This window comes from Kryptolebias marmoratus, linkage group LG9 (genome assembly GCF_001649575.2).
Source record: "Kryptolebias marmoratus isolate JLee-2015 linkage group LG9, ASM164957v2, whole genome shotgun sequence".
Lineage (NCBI taxonomy): Eukaryota > Metazoa > Chordata > Actinopteri > Cyprinodontiformes > Rivulidae > Kryptolebias > Kryptolebias marmoratus.
The window spans coordinates 7,424,213-7,436,634 of NC_051438.1; the positions used below are offsets into that span (position 1 = coordinate 7,424,213).

The 12,422-nt window shown below is 43.1% G+C and overlaps 1 protein-coding gene across 2 annotated transcripts in view; it reads left to right on the forward strand.

The window, feature by feature from the left end:
- Positions 1–12,422, forward strand: part of aff2 (AF4/FMR2 family, member 2) — a 225,188-nt gene that overhangs the window by 203,292 nt on the left and 9,474 nt on the right. The window contains exons 18-22 of one of the 2 annotated variants that reach the window (XM_017423101.3): positions 630–870; positions 1,232–1,365; positions 6,332–6,395; positions 6,921–7,057; positions 10,469–10,540. In XM_017423101.3, coding sequence (XP_017278590.1) covers positions 630–870; positions 1,232–1,365; positions 6,332–6,395; positions 6,921–7,057; positions 10,469–10,540 — 648 coding nt within the window. The remainder of the gene's footprint in view (positions 1–629; positions 871–1,231; positions 1,366–6,331; positions 6,396–6,920; positions 7,058–10,468; positions 10,541–12,422) is intronic. The other variant, XM_037977386.1, reaches the window with a different exon arrangement.

The following is a 12,422-nucleotide window of genomic DNA, read 5'->3' on the forward strand; positions in this document are numbered from 1 at the left end:
ATCCAGCCATCCGTCCATCCATCCATCCATCCATCCATCCATCCATCCATCCATCCATCCATCCGTCCGTCCATCCATCCATATATCCATCCATCCATCCATCCATCCGTCCATCCGTCCGTCCGTCCGTCCGTCCATCCATCCATCCATCCATCCATCCATCCATCCATCCATCCATCCATTAACTCTCTTCCACTTATTTGTGGCTGGATTGTAGAAGCAAGGCGTTCCCAGACCAGAGAGGGTACAGAATACCTCCAGTGAGTTCTGGGTCTGCCTCTTAGTCTCCTACAAGTGGGACATACCCAGAAAAACTCCACTGGGAGGCACCAAGGAGACATACTAATCAGATACCAGAACCATCTCAACTGACTCCTTTTGATGCTGTGGAGCAGTGGCTCTACTCTGAGCTGGAAGTCCTCACCTTATCTTTAAGGCTGAGCCCAGCCTCCCTATAGAAAAAGCTCATTTCAGCTCCTTGTATCCAAGATCTTGTTCTTTTGGTCATAATTTACACTTGTTAATAATAGTTCTCACACCCTTGGTTTGTAGTTTAACTGTGCCGTAACCCCAGCACAAATTTAACAAATTGACACGATGAAATCTTTGTTTTTGTGCTTTGTGTTCAGTAGTTCCCTGAACAGGAAGCAGACTCGACGGCGTGACGAGAAGCTGCTCCCGCCCCTGCTGTCCCCGCTTTCAGACGAACCGCCTCGTAAACGGACATGTGACGGCGCCTCTTCCCTCGGCGAGGAGGCCGGTGCCGTCGGAGTGCTGCCCTGCTCCACGTCGTCCGCTTCCTCCTCGTCTTCCTCTCACCGACACCGGCGAGGCGAAGGGAAGGCTTTGTCGCACACGAGAAACGGCAATGTAAGTTTTCATGACGAACGAGGCTGACGACGGGAAAATAATTCACACCTCCAGAGGAAAATAAGACAGCTGGAACCAACAGGGGCTACATGGTGAAACATTAACCAAAATACAAGTCAGGATGGATCAGTCATGTGTGATTAAAGCAGAAGATGTTGTTCTTTGACCACCTCTTATTTATTCAACTCTCACTTCAAGCCCTGTTGGCCCATCTGCTGTAGCTCTTTGACCCAGGTGTCACAGCGAATCCATCACGGAGTCAGAGCATAACTGTAAAGTTTAACTAGCCGGGCCATGAAAGCCTCACATTATTATGCTAACAGGATTCAAACCACAGGTTTCTACGCATTGTCTGCTACAGGAAATGGATTCCCATGGCGATAAACCCTGTGGAGACGGTTACCATGCCAACGGACATTCAGACTCAGAGGTGTGGTCCGAGACGCTGATTGACCCCGCTGAACCGCGCCGGCCGAGACTGTCCTTCAGTGACACGTACGTAGAAACACCGCAGCATGCACACCAGCACATCGGCTGTGGGGTTTAACTGAGAGCTGCTACAAGTTGGAAAAAAACTGTTTGAGCTGCGTCCGGAGCCGGGGGATTGTTTTTTGGTTTTTGGATGAGCTGTTTGATTCGACCCTGTGACGTGTCCTGCTTCTTCATCAAGAGATTCATATTTTATTTACACAGAGTCAGAAGTTTAGAATGAGTTACAAAATCCAGGTTACGTAGGCCACCATCATGTCAGAAAACGGACCCGGCTTTTTGCCCACCTAAGACTGTTGCCTGTACGTTTGCTTTACTGGGATGTAAATAATCATCATGAAACACTCAGCTTAACCTGCAGATTTATTAACAGGGGGTGTAAAACTATCTGAAAAGAATTGTTCAGACACTTTGAAGTGGAGTACTGTGGAAAAGTTGTGAACAAACAATATCTTACCTGCTGTTTTCGCTCTTTGAACAACCTCAGTTTGAAGAAGGAGTTAAATAATCCCTTAAGAACTTGTCATTAGAGTCCGAACAGAACCTCTTCCAAAGCAAAGTTTGCAGTCATAAAAAAAAAAACCTTTAGACTTTCAAAGAGGTTTATTAAAATGCAAAGGTTTCAATCTACTCCACTGCTGTCAATTTGACAACTCCTGTCTGAAGTGCACTGGAAGTGCTACAGCTAGCTGCTGCTGCTGCGATTATCTGCACTTGGTTATAGCCAAAGAATTCCATGTAAATAACCAAGTAATGAGAAACTGGCTGCAATGTAAGGGCTCATAAAACAGTTTTGTAGAAACCACTATGATATTTTTGATTTGGAGGTTTTAAAACAGCAGCAGTCAACTTTGGTTTTGGTTTCATTCAGACTAGCCGTTAGCTCATCAATCAGGTCGGAATTAAGCTCTTTTTTTTATAATAAACTGAGGTCGTTCAGAGAGCTATCTACAACTGGTAAGATGTTAAACATTCATAACCTCTCCCTAAACCCCACGTCAAAATGTTCAAACTGTTTTTGTTTATTTTTAAGAAGAGTGTAGATGTCTTGTTTCTAAGCCCACATATTGAACTGTTCTCTCCCCAAATTCTGCCTGAGCTCTCAGGAAGCTCCTGCTATTGTCTACATTTGCTCTGCTTCATTTCAAAATCGTGTTTCTTCTCTCAAGTGCACCGGTTGTTTGGACTAATGTCCTCCCCTGTGTCCTCCCCTGTGTGTGCCTCTGTGCAATCAGGTGTCTTTTGTGACACTTTTTCTGTTGGATTTTTGTGTTCTGCTCTCTGTTTTTATTATTATTATTATTTTGAAATACAACTCTGTCAAAAATCACAACCAATTATGGTCCAGATATGATGATGATGATGATGATGATGATGTCTTTTTTGTAGAACACTCATTTTAATTTACTTCGTCCGCTCCAGATAATTACTGATCAGCTAGGCTCTAACATGTATGACCAAATTATTAAAGCAGGTCCCTCAGTCAGGGGTCTCTGACTCAGTAGACATGGAGCCAAAATTAAAATCATGGACTTTACTTTATAAAGTGGACTGCTGCCATCTTAGAACATTTTTGTTCTCAGGTGCCAATTTAATTTTTAGAAATTCCTCTGAGGGCCAGACTCAGTTTGTAAGCCCGTTTGATGTGACAATTATAAATTGATGAAAAATAACAGGTTTTTTACACATTTGTAGGTTTCAATTTGTAGGGTTTTTTTTATTTTACATTTGCTGCCTGAGGGAAAGACGGAGGTTCCTCACTCCTCATCTTAAATGGAAAAAATTTTACAACCATTCTTGCTAACACTATTTTTTAAAGCTTTACATCCGCATTAGTTTAGCATTACTCAGTTCCTTTCGCAGAAAAAGGATAAAATTCTTACAGGAAGTGCAACAGCTAGCTTCTGCTGCTTTTTGGGTTTCGTGTATATAATAATATAATGCAAAACTGGCGAAGATGTCAAATTCTGCACGAACCAGTGCATCTGTTTTAAGTTGACAGCGATCCACTTTGGTCTGACTAGCTGTTAGCTCCTCAGTCTGATCAGAGTTAAACTTTATTTCTCTAAACTCAGGTTGTTCAAAGAGCTTTCTACGACAGATAAAATAATATTGCTCCACTGAACCCCACATCAAAATATTTGAACTTTCCCTTCAACTTCATCAGTGATGACCAGACGATGGTGCATTTCAACCAGTTATGTTTTCCTCCCGTCATGTTTTCTAATTCATCAACCCTGAAGTTTAGTAAAGAGAATTACCACCATTAACTGAATGGTACTATAGGGATTAGTTTGCATACAAGATATTTAAACTGGAATTGCACTTAAGTACTCTGGTGTGACCTTTGTTTTCAGCTGGCCCTATATAAATAAAATAATGAAAGTAAATTAGAATAAAATTATCATCTGTTGAGGCCTGCTTCCCAGTAATCAACTCAAGGGGCTGCTGTGAAGTAAAACGAGCCCATCCACAAGAAGGCATTAGAGCCACTCTAACATCTGAGACTATATTGATAAGGAGTTTTCGTTACCCTTGCTTCCTAAAAATCTGAAGTAACGAAAGTCTACAGGTACACAGGAGACGCCTTGTTGCAAGAGGAAGGAGCAGAAACACAGTTTTGAAGGGAAGCAGAGCAAATTTGCACTCGAGCAGGGGAGGTTTTATCGTTAAGGCGAAGATTTGATGTAGAGCAGGTAAATATCTGAGCCTGAAAACAAAGGAAATCTGCTCTCAAATCAGAAGGAATCCTTTTTGATAAAAGATAAAAATGTGCCTTTATGTATTTCGGGTGGCCTCAGCCCTTCTTAGATGTGATATACAGTGTAAGGTCACCTAAGACCAAGAGTTTTAGACACTTAGATCTGAGCCCCTCTAATGCATTCTCTGTAGTGGGTTGCAATTTTCCCTGTTTTTCTGTCTTACAACTTGGATTTCAAAGAAACTGTATGGGTTTTGTATCTTTTCATTCATGCAACACCACTTTTTGCAGCATTTCCAGCAGCAAGTCTCTTCAGGTATGTCTCCATCATCTTTGTCCGTCTAATCACTGGACTTTCTGTCCGTTCTTCAGGACCAAACTGCTGCAGCTCCTTCAGGTTGGACGGCTGCTGCTTGTGTCCAACTGTCTTTAAATCAAACCAGAGATTCTCAGTTGGACTGAGGTCTGGGCTTTGACTGGACCATTCAAAAGCTTTAACTGGTTCTCATTAAACCAGTGGAAACCTTCAGCAGAGTGTTTGGGATCGTTGTCCTGCTGGAAGGTCAACCTCTGTCCTAATCTCAAAATTCAAACAAGTTTTTCTCATAAATGTCTCTTTATTTTGCTCTGACCAGCTTCCCCGTCCCTGCTAATAAAAAACATCCCCACAGCATGATGCTGCCACCACCATGCTTCACAGTGTTCTCAGCCTGATGTAAGGTTGTACATTTGCCCCAGACATGGTGTTGTCCTTGATGGCTACAACGTTCCATTTTACTTTCATCTGACCACTTCTCCCACTTTTGGAGAGTCTCCAGTATGGAGATGTGGAGATGGAGACGGCCAGTTATGCTTTTATTTTATCCCGCTCAGACGACTGTAAATCTTTTTTTTATGTGTCTAAGTAAATTGTCTTAGGATCGTCTGCAGCTCGTCCAAAATACAGCTGCTAAGCTTTTGACAGGTCCTCCAAGCGTTCTCATGTCACACCTTTACTGATCTCTCTGCATTAGCTTCCTGTTCAGTACAGAGCTCAGTTCAAGGCTCTGGTCTGCGCTTTTATAACTCTGCAAGGTGATGCATTTTCTTTAATATACATTTCCAAAAGTTTACAGCCGTATGTCACCCCCAGGACCCTAAGGTCGACTGATCAAGGAATCTGTCCCTAAATCAAGACTAAAGACTCGGGGACAGACCTTTTGCAGTCGTCGTCCCTACACTTTAGAACTCTTTCCCCACAGAGCAACATTCTGTGGACTCGATGGATTAATTTGAGAAACAGCTGAAGACGAGTCTTTTTAGACCGACATTTGGGTCGCGGTTTGTTTTATCTGGTTTTAATTGATTTTAACTGAGCAACTTTTTTTTCCCCCCTGCCACTCTTCCATGAAGCCCAGCCATGTGCAGCTTGTAGTGGAACCTTTGGACACATCCTCCCATCTCTGCAGAGCAGCTGCAGCTCCATCAGGGTTAGCTTTGCTCCAACCACGACCTGTACTTCTTTACAACTTTGTCTCTGACCTCTGTGGAGAGTTCCTTGGTCTTCATGCTGTCTCTTGCTTGGGGGTGGACATTACTACTTGGAGGTGTAATCAAAACAGATGCACACTGAGATCCTTTGACTCTTAGATGGCTCAGGGGTTAATCTTATTTAACTAATCACGTGGTGTCTGAAGATAACTGTTGGGGCTTTAAAGCTGAGGGAGTGAATACATATACATGTACCACTTTTCAGTTTTAGATCTTATAGTTTTTTTTTTCTTTATTTAACTTTATTAATTTAAATTAATCAAACTGCAAATCCATTTACCGTCAATTCCAACATGTAAGCAACCACATAGATACTGCAGCCCACTGTATCTTCGTATTATCTTAGTAAGGGGCAAACGGGAGCCTGTTGGTGTTTCGTAGGTGGTGAAAATACAACAAACTACATCAGCATTTGTCCAGTTCTGTTAAAATCTGAACAGACAATACATCTTCTTACTTATTTGTCCCAAAAGGGCTCTGCATTATTCATGAAACAGCATGTTTTGTTGTTATTCTAAGGTTACACTAAGCCTGAGGTGTGTATACATAAGCAGGCTCCTCGGTATACCTCACTGCATATTTGTAGTCAGTGATTATGTAAATCGTGCAGTCTTTCTGGGTGTTTTTCTCTCCCGTTTATAAATTCATATCTATATATACAGTGTATTTGAGTAATTGTGTAACGACTTGTCCGTGCAGACACCACAGTTTATCTTGTTTTTGTGGCTGCGCTGTTCGCAGAGTCCACAGTGCGGAGTACTACATGCAGGAGGCGAAGAGGCTGAAGCACAAGGCCGATGCTTTGGTAAGGAGCCGTGTCACCGAGAATCAATCACTGAAACACACACACTCGCCCCTCTGTGTTCAGCCTCACACAGGACAGGAGCCCGGCGCTTAAATGGACTCAGCAAAAAATGGAGTTGAAAACGCACAACATCCAAAGTCTAGACCGTAATTAGATGCACAGTCTCTGTAGAATGCAAATCTATTTCGTATCAAGGACTCGACTGTATAATTTGTGTTATTTATTACACCATTTGTCTCCAAGGGTGCATCACGTTCATGGAGTGATGATGTCTGCAAGATTATACAATATCAGAAGAATTATCGGATCCTCCCAGAACAATGGAATGAGATTTATTTAACTTGTTATTTATCTCGTGTTTACTCATTGTTTCCTGGGATTTATCGAGGGATTTGCATCTTAGGGGGAGATTATTCAAAGAGAGGGCTTATTTATCTCCCCGTCTCTGCTCCGTGGCATTTCATCTCTGTCTCTGTCACGTCCCCTCCTGTCTGTCACCCTCCCCTCTCAACCCTGCGAACGCAGACGGACAAATTTGGCAAGGCGGTGAACTACGCAGACGGCGCCCTCTCCTTCATAGAGTGTGGAAACGCGATGGAGCGCGATCCGCTGGAGGCCAAATCGCCTTACACGATGTACTCAGAGACTGTGGAGCTAATCAGGTACGTACTGTAGGGGAAACGAGCCAACGGGATTCTCTAAGCTCTCGATTGTACAACCCTCTCGTTTTCTATTGAGCTTGAAGAACGGCATTAAAGTCAAACATGCGTATTTTCACAGCCGTCGCTACTTTAAACTGAACTGTGCTCAGGTGAGAACATTTACAGGGAATGTGTGCATGTATGTATATGTATATGTATATGTATATGTATATGTATATGTATAACAATGTTGACACTGCTTTCTAAAAATATTAAGAAAGAAAGCCACAGTATTCAGAGTTATTTACTTCCTCTTTGACCTAATTGATCTAAACTGAAATGTAGAAACCTAAAAAACACCTAAAAAGGTGTGTGACTGGTGTGCAGAAGGTAGAAACAAATGAAAAACCGTTGCTGTGTACAAACAGTGGAGGGACCCAGAAGGAACGAGCCGATTTAAATGTGCTTTGGTACAAATGCAGTGACAATGATGGGTATTTAAAATGATCCAATCTGCACGGAGCTCCAGAGGACAAAAGCAGTCTCATCGCTATCACACTGTTACAAGTGGAGTGGTAGTGTTATCAGGGAGTTGCCAGTGCATCTGACAGTCAGTCGAAACAGTGAGGGAAAGTCAGCTGAAACAGAGGGTAACTTGGAGATATGTTAGACAGCATAGAGTTTGTTAGGGGCCACATTGTGGGTTTTTTTGCAAGTGGTCAAGTTGTATTTTGCGGTTGCCCGGTGTGTTGGGTGTACAGATGTCCCAGTGACCCGATGTTGGAAATGGTTGGTACATGAGGACACCAATGCATATCAGGACGGTTCCAGTCAAGACAGACTGGTCAACCATGGACAACTCTGGTCCTCGAGGGCCACCATCCTGCATGTTTTCCTTGTTTCTCTGCTCCAACACACCTGATTCAGTGGTTAAATCACCTCTTCATGTTCTGCAGAAGCCTGTTAATCACCCGTTGATTCAAATCAGGTGTGATGGAGCAGAGGAACAAGTAAAACATGCAGGATGGTGGCCCTCGAGGACCAGGGTTGCCTACTAATGGACCACACCAAGGGAGGATTGTTGTATTGTGCACCAAGCATTTAGGAATCCCATGGCATTGGACTCGTGGTGACGGGTATCAACCAGACTATGGGTTCACTGTCCCGTGCATAAACTACCATTAAAACCTGAGCAGAGACAGCTGTGTTTAGAGTGCTGTTATAATCAGGAGGCATGGACTAATGACAAGTGGTGTCATGTTATGTTCAGCAGTGAATTTTGGTTCCGCTTTACCGTGGATGATTATTGTGTGCACCGAGGGGGAAAGACCAATCCTCCCAATGCTGTGACAAGAAACATCTGAATTTCTCCTGGCATCATGATCTGGGGAGTCATAGGGTTTGACTTTAAGTCACTTCTGGCAGTGATTCAGAGGACCCTGACAGCCCAGCTCTACACTAGCGATATCCTGCCTCCTTCATGTGAAAGCCCCCTGGCGCGGTCTTTCAACGAGACAAAGGCCATGCACACTGAACACGTGTGTCCACGAACTGCCCGCAGCATGTGGAGGTGCTCCTGTGGACAGCCAGGTCCTCTGATCTTACCCTGCTGACATGAGATCAGCGGAGGGCTCGTTCTGACAACTCTGCTAACAGTTTGATCTGATATTGTAATCACTGTCCTTTCAACATGCAGGTTAATTTTGTTTCCATCGCTCCATTTAGGACCTTAACATTTTTGTCAGTGAAGGCATAAAAGAGCTCTGCATTGGGATTGAGTCTCGAACGTCCCCGATGCAAACCTCACGGGAGGGGGCGGTTTTAAGATTGCTGTGGGTGGCTAAAACTAAACGGTTCCAAAGATTGTTAGAAGGATGGAGAGAGCAACTAAGGTTGGTAATAAAATTAAGGCTAGAGAGCATGAAACTAAAGAATAGGATGGAAAACCGGCGCTGTCAAAGGTTGCAAGGTTCATTATGAGTCCAGTGCACCATCAGAGAGGGCATTTAGTGTCTGGGGGCGCATTTTAGAAGAAAAACCAGACCAGAGTCTCTCAGCAATATACTGTTTCCGCCCAGCAGTCCTTAGTAAGACATGTCTGTTTTCCATTTAACTGTATTATTTTGAGTTGTGTGTTCTGAGTGTCTGTATTTCTTTTAAATGTATCCAGTGGATTTCATCTGTTTCATATTTCATGTAATACTGGCATATTTGTTTCATGGATTTGCTTAGTTTTTGTTTACCTTATTAGAAAGTTTGATCTGAATCTAGCAAATATTTTCCTCTTTATGTGTCCAGACTGCAATGTAGATAAATAATAACATTGTTGTGTAACTTTTTTGTCTGATTAATCTTGATTTGCCCAGTAAAAAATGCCCATTCTAAACTAGATTTAGGAGTAAAATTATAGTAAATTTTCCTTAAAAATAAAAACCTGTTGAAACTTTGGTGCAACAGTTTTATTCAAACACAGGATTACTTCATCCTTTCTGGCATCTCGTAGTTTTAGCTCAAATTAAATAGCTTTTCTGCAGTCCTGTTGCCATCCACATTCACCTGGTTTTCCACAAGACATGACAGATTAGAATTAAATGAGCATGCAAATAATCAGCTGCACTCTCCAAACCGGTGTTTTCAGCCCTTTTTCTTCCCCAGCCTCACACACCTACAAGTTGTTAATCTGTGTAATTTAGCCGGCGTCGCATTGCGGGATCTCGGGGGTTTGATCCTTTGAGAGCTGCCAGCGTGTGACGCGACTGAGTGCAACTCAAAGAGAGCAAAGTGAGAATAACAAACGAGCGCTCCGTCAGAGAGGCGCCGCGCTGACAGCAGGGTGGTGAAGTGGGACACAGTCGTTTAGCTCAAGTGCTCCGGTTCAAGATCTGCTCGTCGGCGCTCATCCATCCTGCTGGAGTGTCCTTGAGCAAGACACCGAATCGGAAACAGCAGTAGGTCTCCTGATCAGTGATTTCACTTCTGACCCCATGAAATAAAAAAAAAAAAACACAGAATGGGATGGGAATTTTCCTTCGAAGATCCCGACCATTTGACGGTGGATCTTCGCTGCAGCGCTGCTGCCTGTCACGTTGACTGATAAAACCCCTCCGCTCAGGAAGGACGGTTCATTGGATCACGTCAGGCAGCTGAACCCGAGACTATTTTTGAAATAAATAAATAACCGCGAGAACACTTTGCTTCCAGGGTTAGATAAAGCTGACCTGAAGCTTGTTTCGCCTGAGGCAACTTTCAGCTCGCTGCCAGATTTCTCTCTCTCTGCCAGCTCTCTTTTGTCATGAAACACAGCTCTTTGAATCAGGTCCTCATTAAACATACCTTGGATATTTTTGTGATCGCATTTACAACACAAAAGTTGAATTTGGGTTGAAAACTGGAGTTGTCAGCAGATGAGTAATGGACTTTTCTTATCGACAGGTACGCCATGAGGTTGAAGAACTTCACCAGCCATTCAGCCACCATCTTTGAGAAGAGACTTGCTGTGCTTTGGTATGACTCACGCTCCGCCTGTGTTTTTGTTGAGTCTGTCTGTGTGTAGAAAAATAAACCAAAATCCAAGAAATACCGTAATCATAAGTGTTCAGCACAGTTTTTTAGAGACGAATACGAAAAAGGCTCAAAAGTATCTCCTTATTCTTTAGATCTTTCTGATTTTCTTACATTTTAGACCCTAAAACAATAGGCACTTTCACAAAACCCTTCTGGCTGCCTTGGTGTGATTTCTGAATGAATTGAGGTGGCGATGGGGGCCGAAGCCAGCCCATTCTTGATGTGTCTTTATGCCACAAAGAGAGGTAGTGACAGAGCCGAAACGGTCAACGTGTGGAAAGGTAAAACGGTTCAGCGGCTCAATAATGCGATGAGGTGATGACATATGGTTTGTGCAACCACCTGACCACAGAATTAAACAGGTTTGTTACTGAGGGAAGATCGATTATGGCACACAGCATCTTTGCATTTAGCTTAAAACATTAGTTAGCCACAAAGAGAATCGCTGAACAGAGTTAATTCACCCTGTTTTGAAAACGAAAAGAGGGACACGAGTTCTGCTCCACACCTCTTGTGGTTCCGCAATGCCCGCTTCATTTCTGAAAGCTAATGTCGGCTCCGTCCAGGATTTTTGACCGGCCCGAGGCAGCTTAAGGATAGACCGGTTTCGCAGAGCTGTTTTGTGAAAGAGCCTAGTTGGAGAACGCTGTACTGGAACCACAAATGTAGAGGAAACACTTAAACTGCTGTCACACTGTTTTGTATTTTGCCACAAGCAGTATTTTGGCATATTTTGAAATTACTTTTATATGGGTACATCCCCCAGCCTTTCCAAAGGGCTTACCAGGGCCTCAAACAATGAAAAACTCAGTCATTGTTTTTTAATGAATGGATGGTTTTTTTTGTACATATTTCAAAAGAAGGGCAAGCCTATGTCACAATTAGGAGTTTATTTAGTTGGAGCCCATGTCCAGCATCTACAGCCTAGTTGTTATTGCTCCATGTTTCCTGCCTGAGGAAGTGTCCTTCGTGTTTTCTTTGTACTCATTGGCTGAAACTGGAAAACATTTGAGTGGAGAGCAGAAAGGAAAAAAAAAACTAGAAAAGTAAGAACTGATGACTGAAAACACCTAAACTGACCAAACTTAAACCAGTCAGCACTGGTGTAGCAGGGCCATTGTTGTTTTCGGACGGTGACACCTGTTTAGTTTACATCAGCACCACCTCAACCGTTAGCATCGCTGCTAACGGGAGCACATCAGCCCTGCCACAGTCCCAAACTGGGAGCCCAAACTCGGCAGAACAAAGTTTAGCCCCTTTTAACGGAGGTTACAAAGCTGCCAGCTGTCACTGTTGTTCCCGTCAAGGATTCACACACAGCTGATCCTTTTTACTGAAGAAGAAATACGAGCCGATGGGTGGGTATTTTGGGCTGATAACCTGTGAGCTGCCAAAGTCAGAACGCCAATATGAAAGCTTCAGAACGCTCATAAAAACAACAGATTCCGCTTCAACACACGGGTCACAAACTTCACGAGACTCAGATCTGTACAACAAACCAGACAGACACTACTGTGTGTCCAGACAGGACATACTGTCGGATCACTTTGCTGTTATCTTTGACAGTTCTTTATCCGTTAACCCACGTGTACAAAAAACTACTATCACAAAACGTACTTTCACAGAAAACACAGCAGAAACATTTAATCAAATCTACTCTTCTTCCTCACCCTTAAACTATAATGACGTAGATAAGTTGGTAGATGAGTTTCAGTGCAAACTTTCAGATATCATTGATTACATTGCCCCCATTAAAGTGAAAGTTGTGACTGGTAGGAAGAAATCTCCATGGAGAAATGCACAAACAGTTCAATCTGCAAGA